The sequence below is a fragment of the Myxine glutinosa genome, chromosome 1 (assembly GCF_964187855.1).
Source record: "Myxine glutinosa chromosome 1, kmMyxGlut1.1, whole genome shotgun sequence".
In the NCBI taxonomy this organism is placed as follows: domain Eukaryota; kingdom Metazoa; phylum Chordata; class Myxini; order Myxiniformes; family Myxinidae; genus Myxine; species Myxine glutinosa.
The window spans coordinates 170,103,118-170,124,850 of NC_136261.1; the positions used below are offsets into that span (position 1 = coordinate 170,103,118).

A 21,733-nucleotide genomic window follows, 5' to 3' on the forward strand; every position below is an offset into this window, starting at 1 on the left:
AGCCTCTGCCTTGCCGAGAACAAGTTCGACAATGAGGAGGGTACAAGGCTTGATGAGAGTCTCCCCAATCGAGTGGGGTTTTTTCTTCTTTGCAATTTCAAGAGAAACTTCATAAGAAGCCTGGACAGTTGCTACATTTTGTTGTTGAAAAGCTCCTCCCTCATCCAACTTCTGTCACTTTAGATTTCTTTCATGCCGCTTGAAAAATTCGGGATCCTGCTTTGCATGTTGTGCATGATTCGTCTCGAGGTGCAACTTCAACTTGGATGGCCTCATGCATTCAGTACTCAAAACCTTGTGACACAGCACACATTGTGGTTTCTCTTGGACAGACACGGTAATGGATGTGAATCCAAGCTTTATGTATTCGTCAAGATACTTTCTTTTTTAACTCCCAGAAGCCATAACGTCAAATCTGCAATAGGAAAAAAAAAAACAATATCAAAGTAAAAAAACAAACAAAAATAAAAAACAATATTTAATTTTTTGTATGGTTCAAATTACCACATGGCCCCCCGAGAAATACACCATGGCCCCCCAGGGGGGCCATAGCCCCCAGGTTAGGAACCACAGCTCTAATATATACAGATGACAACTAATAAAGCCAGATATGACACAAAAGGATTCAAATGCAGCAAAATATAATGTAAGTAAAATCGAGTACAGAAATAGTAAAGTACCAATTCAAAACAAGGTATTTTGATGCCTAATTGACAATTTGCTTAAATCAAATAGGTATAATAACACCAGAGTAGTGACCATTTATAAGGGCACACTATGAAATGAAGCATTTCACTTTTAGGCAGTGTGACACGGACATTAAAGAAACAAATGGTACCTGCTGCCGCTCTGCATGGCGTGAGTTGTCACCTGGAGTGCAGAGAAACTCCAGTACCTGGTAGGAGAAAAAGTCATATTTAGGGTAGTGTACAATGAAAAGAAAAACAAATATCAAGCTGCATGGTTATCAAGGGGGAAAAGGAGAATTTTTTTTTTTTTAAACAAAAGTTACTATCAACTATCAAGGCTTTGAAACAACAACACCTGAGATTGCGAAGGAATCATGGGACTAAATTCTCACATTTTTAAACCCGGCATAACTACAAACTTATACAAAACTGTACAAAACTGGTTTTCGTGTGGGAAAAGGTGTTGGTCTCGGTTTCTACAGATGCCATATTGTATGCTCTGGAAAGATTCATGGGACATGGTTACAAGTGTTCAAATCACAATCCATTATTCAGAATCACTGCCTACAATTCAGAAACCTGGTTGAATGTGTAAGGGATGCATATCGAGGTAGAGATGCCTAGCAGACGCTGCCTGTTGCTCAGGACCTTTGCAGAAAGTGATGGTATGACACGGGTTCATGGCTCCCAACGGTTAAGAAGTGCTGTTTAGATTTAATCCCTCGTGAAGCAGCTTTCCAACTCAGGGTGGAATCCACTATGTTGATGATAGCCAATGAGCCAGACACACATCGGGGGATCGATGCCCTTCCCAATCGGTGTAGACTGGCATTCCCACAAAGGCTTCTGAAAGTTGTATGCTGACTGATACAAAGGGTAGCAGTGTAGAATCTGACACTATACATTTAGCAGCAGGTAGTTTTGTATATTTCACAGACTGCAACTATGTCGAAGTTGCAATTTAACTTGAATGTTTTCTTTCCCGGATAAAATGTAGAAACCCCGATGGGTGTTAACAACTAGGGAGGCACCCCCTGTTGGTCAGGATTTTGGTCCCAAACAGTGTAATACATCGGTTCCCAACCACAAACTTATGAGAACGAACACACACACACACACACACACACACACACACACACACACACACACACACACACACACCGTCCTGTTTTCAAAACAGTGAACTGACTCATCGATGCTTTATGTCAAGTTTCAGATTGAGTATCTCCGTTTTGCAGTTTTAAGTATCCAAGAATGTTTTTTTTATTTTCCCAAAATCGTAAATCCAAGATGGCTATCAAGCCTTTGGACCATTCAGCCTCATTGAAGGATATGTACTAGATGTGCATATCCTTCAACAAAAGGGAATATTGGGACTTGTTCAACCCTGTGAAGTTTATTGGTATGGAAGCCTGGTGTTGGCTTAGCGGTTAGGGTGCTAGCTTGGGATCCAAGGATCCTGAGTTTGAATTCCGGTCAATCGCTGAATGAATGCCAGCGGGGTTGACTCAGCCTGTCATCCCTCCGAGGTCGGCAAATTGAGTATCAGCTTGCTGGGGTGAATGATCCCGGTGTGTACCCCGATTTAGAATAGGTACACCATATCCCTGCACATCGTAAGAGGTGACTAAGGGTTGGCATCAGAAAGGGCATCCAGCCATAAAAACATTGCCTCAAACAGGGAACCATGATTGTCATTGGGGCCCGCAAGGCTAATCCCCGCTCTAGCGGGGAAAAATTGACTTAAAACGATCATTCATTCATTCATGCAGAAAAATGAGTTACAAAATATGGCATAATAATAAAAGAACTAAAAGTAATAGTAATAAGAAACCCCAGCAAGAGCAATAGGTTTCCAGTCATACTGTCTTGGAAGCCAAATAAATAAAGCGAGATTGAATAGAGTGGTAATAATAGGAAGCAAAAGAATAATTAAGTTCTTTTTTAAAGTCCAACGAGGAAGAGGTCCATGGAAAATTGTGGAGCTTTGGCAAATCTACATACCTGTTCAAACAGTTGCCTGTTAACAAACAAGGTATTGTCTGGTCGGGCAAGCTGCCGAGCCAGGAAGGTAAACAGGCTGCCCACCTGGGATGGAGAAAAACCTCCACCCTCCACCATCACCTGCCATGTACAGAAGAGGTACATCACGTTATCTCGGTCAGGACTCATACTCTTGTGGACACCACAAAAAAGCCAGTACAAAAAATAATGTACAGTGGTATTTATTTCCATAAATCAGAGTGTACCTTGAGGAGAACGTCTACAATGCGTTGTTGAAACTCAAGGGCCTGCCGGTCATCCGTTACATCGACGAATGTCTGTCACACAAAATAGGAAGTCAAATAAAAATAAGGGGGTGGTACATAATGGAGAAGAGCATGAGTCTGAGAAGATTTGGTAAAGTGCAAGGATATTACAATAGATAAATATTAGGTGCAAGGACTTTTCACATGTCGATGTTGCAAGGAACAAACCAGTGCAAGGACATTCAGGAACTCGCGGGTGTCAAAACGAAGCAGTGTGCGCACATGGGGATACATATCTTCGTCAGCCGTTGTATCATCCGAATGTAGGCTTACGAGGCATTCAAATACCTGTATACACAAAATTATAAGCCCGCCTTCAGCCAAGGATTGAATCACCATTCAAACTAGCCTGATTATATTTTATTCAAATGCAATTCTATTTTAAAAATATACTTAAATGTTACCCCCAGCCCTCTCCCTTCCACAGATCTACTGACGTCCCTGTTCTCTCCTGTTGTTGTGCTTGTGTGCTTCCCTCTCTCTCCCCCTCTCGTCTCCAGCTCCCTTTATTATATGTTTCATGTGTCCGTTTATGTTTTTTGTGTTTGATGTGTTAGCTCTTGACTTACATGTGCCTCGACTTTACATACAAAAAACAAACAAACATTTAACCGTAAAAAAAAACAAACTCCAAAGTAATATTTGTTTCAGTAAAAGTTTACAAATGCAAAAAGCTAGACTTACCTTGTAAGTCCAGCTTTTGCATTTATAAACTTTGACCAATTTCATTTGACTGGATGAATCATAACAACCTGCATCGATTTAATATTTGTTTTGTTTAGACCATATTTAAAGAGACAACATCTTTGCAGGATTTGTCAGAGGGTCAAAGGTTTGTAGAAGAGGGTTGGTCATGTTCAGGTCTATAGTCGGTGCAAGTCTTAGTGGAGGTGCAGTGGGTGCCGGTGGTGTGAGGATGCAGAAAGTGCGGGTGATGGTGAGTGTGTGGAATACGTTCTCGGCAGTTGGGGGTGCGAAAGAGGCGAGCAACAGACCAAATACGACGGATGCGAACGTCAGTCTCAGTACAGTGGGCATGGGTGGGAGTGTGGATGACGGTGGGGTTGTGGAGTGTATGGGTGGGGTGTGCCGGTAATGATGACGTCGGGGATGCTTCAAGTGAGGCTGATGGCATTGCCGTTGTGGTTGATGAGATCGGTGTTGGGAGTTCTGAGGGTGCGCTGCGGTGATGGGGTGCTATTGGTGCACACAAGGGTTGTGGTAAGGATGATGCACGCTGTGGTGTGCATTTGGTGGAGATGAGAGGGAGGGGAGCCAAGGATATATATTTAAAATAAAATAAAACACCATCAATTTAAAAAAACAAAAAACTTATGACCTGCTTCTTCACAGTTGCAACAAGATTGGCAGGAATGTCACCAACAGGATATGCCCGTCCCACAAGGCAACAACTTGAGGAGAAAGGACAAAGTTGGTCAGAGAGAGAACGTCTGTAATCGTTATCAACACAATTACCTCATTACCTTGACAACATGAAACCAACTATTACCTGATATATACAAGTAGCTTATTTCCAGCTAGAACTTTGTCATCTGCAAGAGTAAAGGAAGCAACACAATAATGCATGAGCCAGTTTATTGCAAGCAAATGGCAAGCATATTCAATGGAGAATTTTTCATACCTGGAGGTTGTTGTTGACCAGGAACAAAAGAATTCTGCAACATCTTCAGTATGTCCTGGGGGGGGGGGGTGGGGTGGGGGGCGGGAATATATAATTTCAGTACTATCCATGATGTAGACACAAAGTCAAAACAATAATAATATATGGTGTTGAAAAATACAAACTAAAAGCAGTGCAGTTTTTAGATACAGATGGGCCCTGGGCGAGGTATAAACTAGGGGTTAGGGTGGTCCAAAAAAACAAAGGAACAAATTTCCTTTTCCACAAGGTTATTTTGATTCCTTTATAAGTAAATGAAAAGCACACGAATTTTTTTTCACAAAAAAACAATATTTAGTTTAGGCAAAAACAGCCCCATGTTTCTCTCATAAATCAGAGGTCCCATGTAGAATAAAACAATCATTGGCTTGAAAAACTGACAGAGCTGCCTTTGATTGAGTGGGTAGTTTTTTCTGGCATTTGCCACCAGTCAAAGAAGGAACTGTTTCTGTTCTTCGTCTTTCGTCAGTGTCTCGTTGCATTTTTGGATCAGGTTGACGCCCTGTTCCGCCGTGTCGTTTACTACTTTCATCCGAGAGGACCGATCCCGAAGTTCGTTGAAAAAAGTATCGTCAGTCCACTGTCTGGGGGGTTTCTTTGGAAAAGATTGAGATTTCGCTTTTCCCCCTTCCATCAAGACATCAAAGAAGGAACTGATCCTTTTTGTCACAAGGTCTTCCAACTTCAGGTCTTCCACTTCATTTGTGATCTCTAGACATCGAGGAAGGCCGGGTAACTGAGAATGTTGTAGGTTCCGGACCATCCTTTATTTTGTCTCCATGGTCACTCTGTCGTTGAAAAAGACTCGGGCAACTAGGAGCTCGGAGAGAAACCAAAGATGTCTGCAAAAGGCCGTGGACACTTTGCTGGCCACAATCTGATTCGAGTAGGTCTTGAGGACAGACAGAAATTGAATGTCATTGTAGGGTGCTCGAATTCCAAGAGGCTCTTCGTTCCACTGCCCGACATAAACGAGACTCACGAACAGAGCCAAATCGGTTATGTTCCTGGCTTCTTGTGGTGCCAGCTTGAATTGAGCTTGGAAAAAGTATATCTTACCTCATATTTAGGGGTTGGTCATGTAGGGGTTTAGTCATGTTCTCCATACAGGTTCTCCATACTCTCCATACAGGTTGCTTCTGACAAACCAGATGTGATCTGCTTAACAGAAGTACTTAACTTAACAGAGTACAGATGATTCTGTACACACTGTGTACAGAATCGTTGAACTCCTCAGGACTTCCGTTTCCGGTCCCTGGAGCAAGGAAGCGTCTTCGACCTCTGCACGGCAGCAAAAGTTATAGTATTTTTTCCATTCGTGTCTTTGTCAATTTCTACTCGCTTTTTATTGTGCATGTGTTGCAGTGTGTTTTCCAGTTGGTGTTGATTTGCAATTCTTGCAAACTTTTGTATAATTTAATAGTTTTCTGTCCCACCGAGTGCGCGGCCTGGTTTCTCTCGGCTTCCCTACCCCCATAGGTGTTCTGTGAATTTAAGTTCTTTCCTTCGCTGTATTGCTTATTTCTTAGATTTTCTCTTCTCCCCCTAACTTCCCCGAACATCGACCACTTGTCTAACGTTTTAAATCTCTTCAAAGTCTCTTCACGTCTCTTCTCGTCACGTCTCTTCAAAGCTGTCCATGCGCGCACGCTTTCGAAGTTAAGTAACTTTTCACAATTGTGTTTTTGTCGAAACTGTATCTTTCTTTCGGTGTGTGTAACTATTGGTGTCTTTAATAGTATTCTTGGTGTTGGTTTTTCATACCTGTGTACAGAATCGTCGGTTAGTTCGTGTCACGTATTCTGAGGCCTAGTGTAGTACTAGTAGGCTACCGTGTCTGACCTTGGCTTGAGGCTTTGTTTCTGTCTCAGCGGTTCTTCGATTGCGCTCGCAATTACTTTGTCTCTATTTTTCACGTTTCACGTTCGGTCTCTGTCTGTTTTCAGCTCAACTATTTAAAAAAAAAAAAAAAAAAAAAAAATCCCTTCTCTGTTCTTATCCGTTGTTCGTTCTTATTTGTTTGTTTGTTCTTCGACCAGGTTGTTCGTGATCACGTTTTCACGTCGTTAAAAAATGTTTCAGCTGTCCCCTGAAGAACTGTATTCTGTCATATACTATAACACCTTTTTCTTCTTTTTCCATAAAAGGATGCTTTCGACTTGCTCACCAAATCTATTCATTCCAAAAAAAAATTCCATCTCTTACAGTTACAGTGCCTCTTTCATACATTCCCTAAACTCTCCAGAACTCCACCCATCCTTCAGCGTCCTCAAACGTATTTTTGACTCGAAGGTCTCAAGAAACTCATTTTGCAAGAAATGTTCGTTTCCCATTAATCGTACATTTTTCAAAATCCAATCTCACCCCTCCCCTCCAAATCTTCCCCATCACCCCTTCCCTCCAAAACTTCCCCATCACCCCTTCCCTCAAAAACTTCCCCATCACCCCTCCCCTTCAAAACTTGCCCATAACCCCTCCCCTCCAAATCCACCCCCTTGCCCTTCCCCTCCAAATCTTCCCCATCACCCATCTCTTTCAAATATTCCCCCTTGCCACTCCCCTCCAAATCTTCCCCATCACCCATCCCTTTAAAATCTTCCCCCTTGCCCCTCCCCTCCAAATCTTCCCCATCACCCATCCCTTTCAGATCTCCCCCCTTTCCCCTCCCCTCCGAGACTCTCCCTCACTCCTCCCCTCCTAGACTCCCCTCTCACCCCTTCTCCTCAAAGCGTCCTCCCCGCTTCTTCCCCCTTCCAACTTTCACCTTCATCTCCCTCAACCTTCTGCCTCACTCTTCCCCCTCCTCAAATAACACCTCACTGCGCCTCACCCAATCACCATCAAACCTTTTGTCCGCCCCATTCTTCCCTTTCTCCAAGCTATTCTGAAATCTCTGACACGCCTTCAACAGCTCTCCCTACCTCTTGCTCCTCTTCCACATCTTATACTACCGCTCCCCCCCCTGTTCTGTATCCGATGCTCCCCCATCCTCTTCTTTAACAGTATGGACCTCAAACATCCGGGGCCTTCGCTCAAACTTGACTGATCTCTCCATACAGGTTGCTTCTGACAAACCAGACGTGATCTGCTTAACAGAAACTTTCCTCCTTCACGATGTCTCTGATTCCTTGGTATCTCTCCCAGGTTACTCCCTCCTCCGGTATGATAGACCTGAGCCTCGTCTTGGAGGGGAGGTTGCTATCTTTATAAAAAAAAACTCTCTTCCTCACTCGCCCTGCACTGCCCTCTTTCCACCTCACCCCCAGGAATACCTTTGGCTACGGCGTCCCCTTCGCTCCCACCTTTTGTTCATATGTGTGTTGTACCGTCCACCAAACAGTGATGACTCCATCTACATCTCGCTGTCTGATAATATGGACCAACTTCTATCTACCCATCCCAACTCTCTCTTCCTCATATGTGGTGATTTCAATTGTCACCATGCCAGTTGGCTGGGTGTGGGTACCTCTCTCACCAGCCATGGCTCTTCAGCAAAGCACTTCTGTGATTCACTGGGACTGACACAATCAGTCAATTTCCCGACCCGGATCTCAGTCAACGGAGCATCTTCTCTTCTGGACTTGGTTATGACTAACTTCCCTGAAAATGTCTGCTGCTCTTCTTCTGCTCCAATCGGCTCATCTGATCATGTGCTTGTTAAAGTGGACATCTCTCTGACCATTCTCAGAGAGCCTCCTCAGCGTCGACGAGTCTGGCATTTCACTCAGGCCAACTGGCACGGTCTTCAAGCAGCCATCAATCATCTGGACTGGTCTCCCATCTCTACCGCCTCTGACATCAACTCATCCTGGGAATTCTTCCAAAGTAAATTGCTCTCTCACATGCACAGATTTATCCCATCTCGTCTTCAGTTGTCATACCCTTCCTCCCGTCCATGGTACATGGAATCTTGTGGTGAGGCTATTGCCCAGAAACAACTTGCTTTTGTCTCCTGGAAAGCAAATCCAACGGAAGGAAATCTCATTTCCTTTCACAAAGCCCGAAACAAGTGTGTGTCCACCCTCAGGAGAGCCAGGAAACAATATCTCTCCGTTCTCAGGACAGAACTCTCTTATCTGTCTCCCTCTTCCAAATCCTGGTGGCGTCTGGTCAAATCTGTTTCTGGTGTTTGTTCCCCCTCCATCCCCTCCCTCACCTCAAACGGCCACACGGCTGACTCCGCACGTGAAAAAGCTGAATGCCTCAACTCTGTGTTTGCCTCTAAATCTTGTGTCCCAAACCCATCCCTCTCTGTACCCACCGTACCCAGCTGCTCCTGGACTCTGTGTCCTTTCCTCCTGACAAGGTGGAAAAGTTTCTGTCAACCCTCGACTCTGATTCTGCAACTGGACCTGACGGCATCAGCCCACAGGTCCTAAAATCCTGTTCTTCCGCTCTTTCACTCCCTCTCTCTGTTCTCTTCACCCTCTCTTTTGCTCAAGGTCATCTGCCATCTGCTTGGAAATCTGCCAACATCACCGCTTTGCACAAAAAGGTGCAAAAACAGATCCCAGCAACTACAGACCAATCAGCCTTCTCCCAATTATCAGCAAAGTCATGGAATCCATCATTGCTTCAGATATCAAATCTTTCCTCTTCTCCAATGGCTTGATCTCTGATCATCAATTTGGTTTCAGACCTGGTCACTCTACTCTGGACATGCTGCTTCTGCTTTCTCAACAATGGATGGAGGTCCTCAATGCCAAACAGGAAATTAGAGCTGTCTCCCTTGACATATCACGTGCCTTCGATACGGTCTGGCATCCGGCTCTGCTCACCAAACTCTCCTCTTTTGGTATCCATGGAAATCTCCACGCATGGCTGGCGGACTTCCTCTCGAGTCGTAGTCAACGTGTGGCCCTGAATGGGTTTCTCTCATCTCCTCTTCCTGTTCAGGCTGGAGTTCCCCAAGGCAGTGTTCTGGGCCCTGTGCTTTTTCTGGTCTTCATCAATGATCTCTCTGACTCTCTTGAAAATCCTCTCTATCTCTTTGCTGATGACTCTACTCTCTGTCGCTCCATTCTTCATCCCTCAGATCGGCAGTCTGCAGCCTCCTGACTCTCTGCAGACCTGGACAAAATCACAGACTGGGCAAACAAGTGGAACATGTCTTTCAATCCTGACAAATCTCACACTCTTACGATGTCTCTCCGAAAAGACCGACTGGACAACCCTCCCATCCACTTTCTGAATAATCCTCTCCAAGAAGTTCTGTCACTCAAGCTTTTGGGTCTCACTATCTGCCATGATCTTTCCTGGGAAAACCACATTTCAAATCTGGCCTCCAAAGCCAGTCGCCAGTCGACTGGGCATCCTCCGTCGTGCGAAGTCCTTCCTTGGCACACCTGAGCTCCTCACCACATACAAGGCTTTCTTCCGCAGCTCAATGGAATACTGCTCTCCCCTCTGGGCTGGTGCTCCTGCCTCACACCTAGCTCGTCTTCACGCTGTTGAAACCAAAGCATTCAGAATCATTGGAATCTCCCGCGATGAAGCTAACTCCAAGGGCCTCTCACTCACTCACCGCAGGCAGGTTGGTGGTCTTTCCGTCTTCTACCGACTCCTCTCTGGCCTTGCCCCCCCCAGCTCTCTCTAGGCTCTGTCCCACAAATATTCCTACAGGTCGCACAAGATCTGCCTGCAACCCTCTTATGGTTAAACTGCCAAAATCAAGACTCTCTGCTCACCTTCACTCCTTCATTCCTCTTTTCTCCTGCCTCTGGAACAAACTCCCTCACTCTCTTCAATCCCACTCCTCCCTCCAGGTCTTTAAAACAGCTGTTCACCACCATCTCTTATCTTCCCCCATCCAAAACCTTGATCTTTTCTATCCCCGCTAATTTCACCCCAATTCCACTTTTTTGAAATACCAACTTCTGTCCTGGAAGTCCTTGGTGTCCTTGTGTTTTATACTTCTCCCACCCCCCCCACCCCCCTTCCCATGCCTCCTCCCCCCAAGCCCTCTCCCTCCCACACATCTCCCTGCTCTTAAATGGTATGTGCTCTCAAGTGTTTGTGTGCTTCTCCTTCTCTTGTCTTCCGCTCCCTCTTTTTATATATTTTGTTTGTCTAGTTGATTTGTTTGTGAAGTAAATGTCAGCTCTTTCACGAGCCTCGATTCAGTATACAAAAAAAAAAAAAAAAAAAAAAAAAAATCGTCATTGCATAAATCCCTTGCCCCATCCATCCAGCGTGGTGTTGGTCCAGGAGCTCGAAATTAATAGTTTCCACTTCCTCCACCAAGGAATAAGAGAGACAGGTGCAAAAATTCTTGATAATGAAATTTTTAGTATGGGGTGACTTCTCCATATTCACCAGTCAAGCTCAAGTTTCACACACAAGTAAATCGATCCTAGTGGACAAAAACAACATATGTGGAGAAACGATTCGACTAACTTCGTTTTTTTTGGACTACCCTAGTAGGGGTCTCACATCCCTTGCTTCACAGAAAGTACCATACAATGTCATAAACTAGATTTATTAGTGATAAGACAAGAAATAAAACAGGACAAAATGTTTTTTGTTTTTTTTAATTGCTTATTTTAATTATACACTTCATATTTTATCATTTCGCTGATTCACTCTCTTGTAGCCTAACTGACTGATTCAATGTGCATGAGTGAAATCATTTGCCGATTCAACTTGTCGCTGATGATTCACTAATTCGTCGGCTTCATTAAAAATAAAAAATAAAAATTATAATAATAATTGTAATAATAATTATCAAAACTTTACTGCTTTTTCTCATCAAGCTGAAATGTTTTAATTTAACCAATACCTGTGGTGACTCAATCCCACCCCCACTAGGCCTACCAGCATTGGAGAAATGTAGTCATTCATTCCGGTGTTGTTCACATAGAAAATTGCATCATACAGTCCATGGGTCCAACAAATGTCCAGCACCTACAAAGAAATCCAAAGGTAAGACCTGTGTTCAACTTTCGAGTAAATCTAGCCTTCCTCAGATTCTCTACAAATGGCCTTTCACTACCTGCTGCATATCAAGTGCAGTGACATCCATTCGTAGGAGGCATGCTTCAAGGTTTGCCAGCATGCCACGCTGACGCAACATGCTCAGCAGTTCTCGAGCAGCAGGAGGTGGAAGTGTACGCATACGTCCAGCGAGCACTGCAGTCCCCAATGCTGACAATAAGGATGCCCGTGCTCCTGAATTTCCACTCACAAGCTCCCACACAGTGCCAAAGAGTACATCTCTAGAGGGCAATGGAGCATGAATGAAAACCCAATAAGAACAATAGAAATGGGAGGGCATGGCATGGGGGTAAAACTCGCTACATCAATGTCCTTTGCTCTATAAAAGTTGAAAAGTTTTGGGGTTTTTTTCCTCCATACGCTTAGAATGAGCACACAAATGAAATTCCCCCTTGGTGACTCACTGGCGGCCAAGAAGGATAAGGTAATCCACAGCCATAGTCATCACATCCTGAAAATAAATAGAAATACATTACTAAAGGATGAAGCACCACAATGTTTAAGAATTATATATATATATATTTTTTTGTTTTACAAATCTGTGAAATTGCAAAGAAAGATGCATTTGATATGAAAATGCACAGAAAAAAGTATAATAGTACAAATATGAGGGAGTTTCCAAAATTAACCAACTCGACCATCAATCCTCCAACCAGGTTAAGGTGTACCACAAATAAGATATTTGCCCTCAGCAGCTCAATCCCAATTTACACTACCAAAAGCACAAGGCAAGGATGAACTAAAAGAGGAAGAAAAAGAAGACTTTGAATCAAAGACAGCAACTGAGGTAGAGGCTGAGGAGAACAACAACCTGGCAGGCCTTTTCTGCTGGTTGTGCCTTCAAGTGTTCATTCTTCTTCACTGTATCTGCTACATATTGCAGCAGGAGCTCTATCATCTGCATGCACACGAGCACAACGCACAATTTACTTGTCTACAGATGTAATCTGTCTATGGAATCGAAATGCCAACTCTTACCATGGGCTTAGGAACACAAACAGATCCAGAGATATCACCAACATTTAAGTGAGGAATGTTAATTTGTTTTAAGGTTGTTGTTTCACTTACACAATCAGTGACCATGGCTTTTCTCTTCTCAGAGTTGCCTGACAAACCTGGAAGAAACATTCACTACTGAGAACAAGATGAACTAAACGAGAAGGGCTCGTATAGTACAGAACAAGAACAAGATGAACTCGTATACAAGAGAAGGGCTCGCTGCAAGGTTTTAGACAGAAACATCAAGCAAATTGGGGCTGTTTCTTAAAGCAAAGGACCAAATACTATTAGCAGCCTCTCCTACACCTCTCATCATGGGCTTCTTCCCTATTCCCAAAAAACATTACAAATCATTGTATAACAAATAAAACAGAACTAGAAAGCATCTCAAAAAGCAAAACCCGTCTGGTCCACTTTGTACTAGAACTAAACTTGATGAAAACAACAGCTAAAAAAAAAAAAAAAAGGTTCAATGGATTATTGTCCTCTGTATTGTCGTAATATAGGTTTGTTGAAAATTTCATGACAAAATATCAAATGATAAAGAAGTTATGCTCTGGACACAGACACACAGAACCTATTGCGAAACTCAATCTTCCGCGACATGGGCAGACAGGGCGATAACAAACGACAAATAAAACAGCATTGATGAAGCTGCATCATTAGTCCAAGAATAACACAAAAAAGTTGCCCCCGCTAACGTAATCCTGAAAATTTTAATCAATAAAATTAAAAAAATTAAAAAATTCTTAAAACAAACTAGTTTTATAAGTCTAAATTATTATTAAAGTCAAAATCAAATTTTTCCAAGCTTACTTTTATGAAATATGAATTGGTGTAATGGTCTAACTCTAACCCAAAGAACCATGTATACACTGGGGAGAAATGGGGTGAAGGAGCATTAGAAACAAGCATTCTGAGTATTGCGCTGCAATACATGTCCCCTAACAAAGTTCAAAGTGCCATAACTTTGTCAAAAATGATCGAATATGCAAATTTATGCACGGTTGATGCTGGTTTTCAAACTTGATCTGAGGTATGCTGAGACACGTGTGTCACGCCTCGCCTCGTTGATTAGCCCGCAAGGTCGCTCCGTGGAGCGGCCTGCACGTATTGCACTGTGTGAATTATATAAATTATTACCAACTCATGGTCTGAGGTACTAGCGATTCAAGAGATATCCATTTTTTTATGGCACATTGGAGAAGCCAATGCGAGGTTTCTTCTTCCTCAGCTTGTCACAACTGTCAAATGCGATCGAGTTTAAAAAGTCAGAATTTGACCAAATCTGTTTTATTTGTTTGTTAATATACCTCAGCTATTGACAAATCTTCAATTATAATTTTATTTGAGGTTAAAATGACCGCGACAGGTCGTGTCCAACGATGCTCAGTCTGTACATGTAATAAATAATTAAATCCGCCCACTTGCGCCTCTTCTTCTTCACGCAATAACAACTTCTAGCTTCCAGACCGTACATCCAATCATCTTGAAATTTTGCACACTTGTTACTCTTCATGACTTTTACTATGGTATGAAGTTTCACGTCGATCAATAAAGCAAATGAAGAGATATCCATTTTTAAAATATTTTCGTTTAATTAACGATATCTGCCAAACCACGTGAGCTATCGCAAATTCCAAAAGGACATTTTAGTAGACTGACATGCGGAACAGATCTGTGAAGTTTCCCCTCGATTGGATCAAAAATGAGGGAGGGGCTCGGTTTTAAAGTTTCATGCTTAAAAACGTCATAACTCTGAAACCATGTGACGCATGACGTCATGCTCGCTGACCTTTTTGTTCGTCATGGGTATGCGACTCTGCCTGCAAAGTTTGGCCTCGATCTGTTCAGCCATTGCAGAGAAAAAGTGGTTTTCGTGTTTTCACGAAAAACAATATGGCGCCCGAACCACGTGACCTGTGACGTCATAATTACCATTAAAATATTCTACAGACCGAGTCCCTCCTATGGTGAAAATTTGATCTCAATCGGTCCTATTAATGCAGAGAAAATCTTTTTTGAAAGGAAATTAAAACTTAAAATGGCACTGAGTTAAGGATCATCAGAATTATCAGAATTCCCAAAGTTCAAAGTGCCATACCTTTGTCAAAAATGATCGAAAAATCGTGAAGTTCGAACTTGATCTGTGACTTATCATGAGAAAACGATGTACCAAGTTTGAAATCATTAGCATTAAGAGTTTAGAAAAAAAGTCCGGAAAACTGTTCTTTGTGTGACGGACGGACAGACGGAGGGCAAACCTATAGTCCCCTCTGGTGTACACTGGTAGGGGACTAACAAGCATTTTGAGTATTGCGCTGCAATACATGTCCCCTACCGGTAGTCTGTCGTCCGGAAAACTGTTGGGGAAATTACCAAAGTTCAAAGTGCCATAACTTTGTCAAAAATGATCGAAACGTCGCGAAGTTCGAACTTTGTCTGTAACTTATCATGAGGAAACCATGCACCAAGTTTGAAATCATTAGCATTAAGAGTTCAGATAAAAAGTCCGGAAAACTGTTCTTTGCGTGATGGACTGATAGACTGACAGACTGACGGACGGAGTGCAAACCTATAGTCCCCTCCGGTGTACACCGGTAGGGGACTAATAAGGGGGAGGACTAGTATAGAAAGGAGGGATAACATTAGCCTGAAAAGAGGGGATGAGATTAGTTTTCTTTTTATTATATATACAGATCTCTATCTCACACACACACACACACACACACACACACACACACACACACACACACACACACACACACACACACACACACACACACACACACACACACACACACACACACACACACACGCTTTGTTCCACCTTCTGAAACCCACATATGGAAATAACCAACAGGAGAAATTTATTACAGTCCAGTTCAGGCATTTTTTATTACTGTACTCTTTACAGAGCGTTGGTGCTGCCAGAGCAGTTTGTTGGCAAGCGTTATACTGGATGGTTTGCCATTGCCTTCTCAGCATTGTTTGTCTGTGCTCTATCTTTTAAAATGCTGAGTATCAAGCAGGGAAGAAGTGTGTACCATCTTTCTTTGGTCTTTGGTATGATTCGGATAGGGTTTGAACTGCCGACCTTCCAAACTCAGAGTGGACACTCTAACCATTACGCCACCAAATCTGGTAGTTCAGGCATATATCCAAGAGATTAATACAAGTGTGATGGGGATTGGGGGGTGGGTGGCGGAATTATGGCTGGGAGATACTTTGACCACAATTTCCATAAAATATTTAGATTAATTTCCATAAAACATTTCAAAAAAACATAAAATACTTCCATAAATTCCCAAATTTCCCCAAAAAAATGAAATCACACCCAAAATTGTATATCACATTTATTTATGAAGTTCCTCCATGCCAAAAAATACATTGTATGTTAAAGTAACGGTTTGGCCCAGAAAGAAGGCATAAACAATATTTTCTAGCTTTTTGGCAAGTCCACAAGGTTCTAATCTTGCGTGTTACACAAAATCTCAACATCGAATTTTGCAGAATACGTAGATGATGAAAATCTTCCTTGCATGACGCTCAGCATTTTAAAAAGATAGGGCACAAAAACCATAGGTTGGCAACCACTGTGGAGGCTAGATTGGCCTTATGCCTCCTCCAACTTTGAAGTTCCTTTCAACAGACCTCATAATCGACCAGACTGCGGCGTAATAGATGGACCTTCCGCTCTGAGTCTGCGAGGTACGTGGTACGAACCCTGGCCAAGTCAGAGCAAAGACTTAAAAATGGTATGTGCTGCTTCCTTGCATGATGCGAGGTATTTAAAAATGAAAGAGCTCGCCCCTTATTTACCTCACCATTATTTAAAAAAGGAGGAGAAGAAGAGAAGTGCACGGAGAAACCACAAGTTAGCAACGGTTGTGCCGGCTTGGCCTGCTGCATCATTTAATGGCTTATTTGTTGAATATATATACAGTCACGTGAAAAAGTAAGTACATCCCATGTAAAGTTTTGACTTTTTCAACATATTTCAACATACAGCTATTTGATCTTCATTTCAACAATATTGACAGATAAAGGTGATATAATATAACAAATATCATGAAACATTTACATTTTGTAGTCCATTGTATAATTTAAAGAAATATAAATGCAAATTTCACATGTGGAAAAAGTAAGTACACCCCATGAAATGTTTTTAAAATCTTTTTAACATATGTGGACAAATCAATATTTGATCTTCATTTAAACAGTATATATCGATGACGGTGATCTAATTGAACAAAAAACAATGAAAAGTTGATTTTGCAATAATGTATTCAACAAAAAATTGTTGCACAGCTCGTTTCAAATCCCCCCACAACATCTCGATGGGATTTACATTCGGGCTTTGACTTGGCCATTCCAGAACCCTCCATTTCTTTCTTTTCAGCCATTCCTTGGTGGATTTACTGGTATGTTTAGGTTCATTGTCATGTTGCATGGTCCACCTTTGGTTGAGCTTCAACTTTCCAACAGATGGCCTCACATTATCCTCAAGCACCCTCTGGTACAATGAGGAATTCATAGTGGATTCTATGATGGTGAGCTGCCCAGGCCCTGATGCAGCAAAGCTGCCCCAAACCATAATATTTCCACCACCATGCTTTACAGGTTTACAGGGCTTTACAGTCCAATACCAAAGTTGGTATCAGGTTCTTGTGGTCAAATGCTGTCTTTGGTTTTCGCCAAACATGTCTTCTGGTACTGTGGCCAAATAGCTCTACCTTTGACTCATCTGTCCAGAGCACATTGTTCCAGAAGTGCTGGTCTTTGCCTTGGTGTTCATTGGCAAACGTTAGTCTTGCCCTGATGTTCTTTGTGGACAGCAAAGGCTTCCTCCTGGCACACCTCCCATGTAGATCAAATTTGTGCAGCCTCTTTCTAATGGTAGACTCGCGCACTTTGACATCAACAGCGGCAAGAGCTACCTGTAGGTCCCGTGATGACATTCTGGGGTTCTTAGAGACCTCTTTCAGCATCTTGGTGTCTGCTCTCGGGCTGAACTTGCAGGGGCGGCCTGGCCTGAGCAAGTTGGCAGTTGTTTGGAATCTTCTCCACTTGTAGATGATCTTCCAGACAGTGGAATGATTGATTTCAAATTGTTTGGAGATCTTTTTAAATCCCTTCCCAGACTCGTAGGCATCTGTAACCTTCTTTCTGAAGACCTCAGAGAGCTCTTTTGATCTAGGCATGGTGACACCGCACACTTCAACAACAAAGAGCAAACCAAACTAAATGTCTGAGGTTTAAATAAGACAGGTTCCTACAAGATCCTCTCTAACGATGTTCTAATCATTTGCACGTGAGGTGGTGCACCTGATTCTAATTTTAGGTATTTGAAGTCATGATAAATGTAGGGGTGTACTTACTTTTTCCACATGCAAAATTCGTATTTATGTTTATTTAAATTATACAATGAACTACAAAATGTAAATGTTTCATGATATTTGTTATATTATATCACCTTTATCCATCAATATTGTTGAAATGAAGATCAAATAGCTGTATGTTGAAATATGTTGAAAAAGTCAAAACTTTACATGCGGTGTACTTACTTTTTCACGTGACTGTATATATATATATATATATATATATATATATATATATATAGTTGCGGTTTTAGAACCTTCACTTGTAAATAACTCTTGTGTATAAATTCTCATCATTAAAGGTTAAAGGTAGCACCCCTATATAGGCCACAAGCAACACGTAGGCCACCATAGGACTTTAGTTATTTCATTATTATGTGTTTTAGATAAGGCCGTGTTTCCAATAGTTGAATCTGCGTTGCGTCAATCAAATAAGATTAGGCCCATTCCGTCCATTTTGCGACCTCCCTCTCCAAGCGATGCCATTACGCGCCCCTACAGTCGGTGCCTTAGCGTTCGCTCAAGCGCCGCCATAAACCATGCGGTCAGGCCCGAGGACAAAGGGGGCGGAACGCCAAGAGGAAGGTGTGGCCTGTCAACAAGCCGTCAAAGGCGTGGCCGGTAAGCCCTCACCAGCCAACCAGGGCTGATGTAACATCACCGACAGGCGTGGCCTTGAGGCCCGCGTAGTGATCGCGTGGCGCGTTATATAAGCGCGAACGCAAAGCCCTTTCACGGACTCGTTGGGAAATGCGCGCTGTGAAAGGACTTGGTCGGGAGAGTGCATTGCATTGGACTTGTCGGGAGCGCGCGCTGATCATAGAACAATTGGGAAAGGCGCGCTTGTTTCGAAGGACTCATACGGCAGCGCTCGCATTGAAAGGACTGATCCAGGAGTGCACATTTGCAAAGGCCCTGTCGGGAGCGCGCGCTGATCAAAGAACAATTGAAAGAAGGGCGCGCTTGTTTAAGAGAACCTTGGAGAGGGTGTGTTTGGCACTCGCTTGCATTTATTACGTACGCTGCGGGACACCAGCCTCCCCCCCACTATATATAAGGTCCGCTCGCGTCCAATTACGTGCGGAGCTGCTTCCCGGGTCTCGCCCGCTGGACCGGAGTCGACTGGAGCCTGGACCCCATCACCGGACCCTCTACCTGACCATCCACCAGATACAATCCCCGTGTGAGTGTGTGTGTTTGTCTGGGGGTATTAGAATAAGACTGTTATAAGACTGCCCTGTGTGCTGCTTCTTCTTCTTCTTCCTCTTGTACATCCCTTTCGTTTCCTCTTCTCTTGTATATTTGTTAATAAACCCATCTTTGTTCTTCCTATACTCTGGTTTCCTCTTGTCCGATCGCATCCGTCCCTTCTTCCATTGGGTAAACGTGGCACGATTGAAACCGCTCAGAATCGGGTTTAGTCTCTTTGTTAATAGCTCGGATCGCGGATTGCTATCCGCTCGGCATTTTCCATCATATCCGTGGTTCGAGCGGGAGTTATTCCCTCGTTTCCGGCCGGCATTGGTACTTAGGTAGTAGTGAACCCCTAGGCCTAACAAACCCTATCTAACGCCACGCTGGGAAGGACGTTATAACTTCCAGGACTAGGGACGGCCAGCTAAAAAGACAAGGGGATTAACCCCACCACCCCCTTGATAAGGGGAGCGCCGACCCCCGAGTTCCGCAACAATATCTATATATATATATATATATACGGTGCATTCAGAAAGTATTCAGACCCATTCACTTTTTTCACATTTTGTTATGTTGCAGCCTTATGCTGAAATCGTTTAAATTCATTTTTCCCCTCATCAATCTACACTCAATACACCATAATGACAAAGAGAAAACAGGATTTTAGAAAGTTTTGCAAATTTATTAAAAAGAAAAAACTGAAATATCACATTGACATAAGTATTCAGACCCTTTGCGATGACACTTGAAATTTAGCTCAGGTGCCTGCCATTTCTCTTGATCATCTTTGAGATGTTTCTACACCTTGATTGGAGTCCACCTGTGGTAAATTCAATTGATTGGACATGATTTGGAAAGGCACACACCTGTCTATATTTAAGGTCTCACAGCTAACAATGCATATCAGAGCAAAAACCAAGCAATGAAGTCGAAGGAACTGCCTGCAAAGCTCAGAGACAGGATTGTGTCGAGGCACAGATCTGGGAAATTCTACAAATAAATTTCTGCTGCATTGAAGGTTCCCAAGAGCACAGTGGCCTCCATAATTATTAAATGGAAGAAGTTTGGAACAATGAGAACTCCTCCTCGAGCTGGCCGCCCGGCCAAACTGAGCAATCGGGGGAGAAGGGCCTTGGTAAGAGAGGTGACCAAGAACTCCACTGATGATATGAAGGTCGCATAGTGACTGATATAAAAACCGAAAGGTTCACAGAGTTACAAGGGTATGGAAGCCTCACTGCGTTGCCCTGATGAAGCCCCAACAAGGGCGAAACCAGGTCGGTAACTGTGAGTTTTGCATGCACTTGTGACAGTATCTGGATTTATAATCCGTAATGACGCACTGCTAGACGGTTCCTCTGGAGCTTTGCAGGCAATGCGGACATGCATGGCGATGACGTCATGTTGTCCGCTCATTAGGTTGGAGAACCAGATTACAGATACCATTATTATTAACTCCCAACCGCAACCAGGTCGACTCCATATGATGAGTGGATACCAGAGATAACGTTACCGTGTGGCAGGCGGTGCTTATCGCTCCCAGAAAGGTGCAGCAGCAGCTGTATGGGACACCTTGCTGGCGGTTCTCCACTGATGATATGAAGGTCGCATAGTGACTGATATATATATATATATATATATCTACACATATGGCTAATGCCATCTGTCTGTCCCATCCTGAATCACGGGAACGCTCCTCAGAGAGAAAAAGTATTCCGCAAAAGTTGCTTCAAATTAGTCCAAACCTACAGGAAAATTGTAATTTTTTTCAATCGGACCAAAAATTTTAATTGGGCGGTGTATAGGCAACATACTGCTGCTTCAGTCACTCCCGAATATAAAAAAAAATTTGCCGTTAAGAAATATGCCGCGATATATTTGCTGTTAAGAAATATGATGATTTTGGAACTTCGCAATACCCTATGCAGTTTATTTAATATCCTAATGCTGTCCTGTCTATTCCCTCCTGACCACACGGAAATGCTCCTCGGAGGCTATAAATTACGTAAAAGTTGCTTCAAATCAATCCAAACCTACTGGAAAATTATAAGACTGCCTCGATTTAGCTCTTTCAAGCAGTGCAAGAATAAATGGCTTCCTTTTACTTTTATATCGTGGTATTTTTACCCAGGCTTCCAGATAGTTAATTCATATTTTTGTGACCAGGATGAAATTTATTTACATTTGTTGCAGGTGGAAGGGGAGGGATATGTCCCCTTCTCATACTCCATCCCCAAATAAAAGGTAGGGAGCTATAAGTCCCCTCCTACTCCACCCCAAAATGCACATATGTCTTCAGCATTTAGCAAACACTATCATTTTAGGTGTCAATAAGGAGAACATTCTGACTGAGCAGCAAGGCCACTTGTGTCATGACCCACCATAGACAGCTCTGGCGGTACCCTGGTAGAAGGTCCAGGCGAGCTCGAGAGCACACTGCCAGTGCTCACGGTGCACCAAAAGGTCAATCCGCTATGTAAGCAAATG

The 21,733-nt window shown here is 43.0% G+C and overlaps 1 protein-coding gene across 4 annotated transcripts in view; it reads right to left on the reverse strand.

The window, feature by feature from the left end:
• Positions 1-21,733, reverse strand: part of VPS8 (VPS8 subunit of CORVET complex) — a 162,893-nt gene that overhangs the window by 86,068 nt on the left and 55,092 nt on the right. For all 4 annotated transcript variants that reach the window (XM_078779782.1, XM_078779777.1, XM_078779774.1 and 1 more), the window contains exons 17-29: positions 21,628-21,718; positions 12,741-12,787; positions 12,484-12,570; positions 12,077-12,123; positions 11,671-11,893; positions 11,493-11,582; positions 4,641-4,695; positions 4,509-4,551; positions 4,338-4,410; positions 3,167-3,286; positions 2,939-3,010; positions 2,694-2,813; positions 839-895 (exon numbers count right to left, since the gene is read on the reverse strand). In XM_078779782.1, coding sequence (XP_078635908.1) covers positions 839-895; positions 2,694-2,813; positions 2,939-3,010; positions 3,167-3,286; positions 4,338-4,410; positions 4,509-4,551; positions 4,641-4,695; positions 11,493-11,582; positions 11,671-11,893; positions 12,077-12,123; positions 12,484-12,570; positions 12,741-12,787; positions 21,628-21,718 — 1,125 coding nt within the window. The remainder of the gene's footprint in view (positions 1-838; positions 896-2,693; positions 2,814-2,938; positions 3,011-3,166; positions 3,287-4,337; positions 4,411-4,508; positions 4,552-4,640; positions 4,696-11,492; positions 11,583-11,670; positions 11,894-12,076; positions 12,124-12,483; positions 12,571-12,740; positions 12,788-21,627; positions 21,719-21,733) is intronic.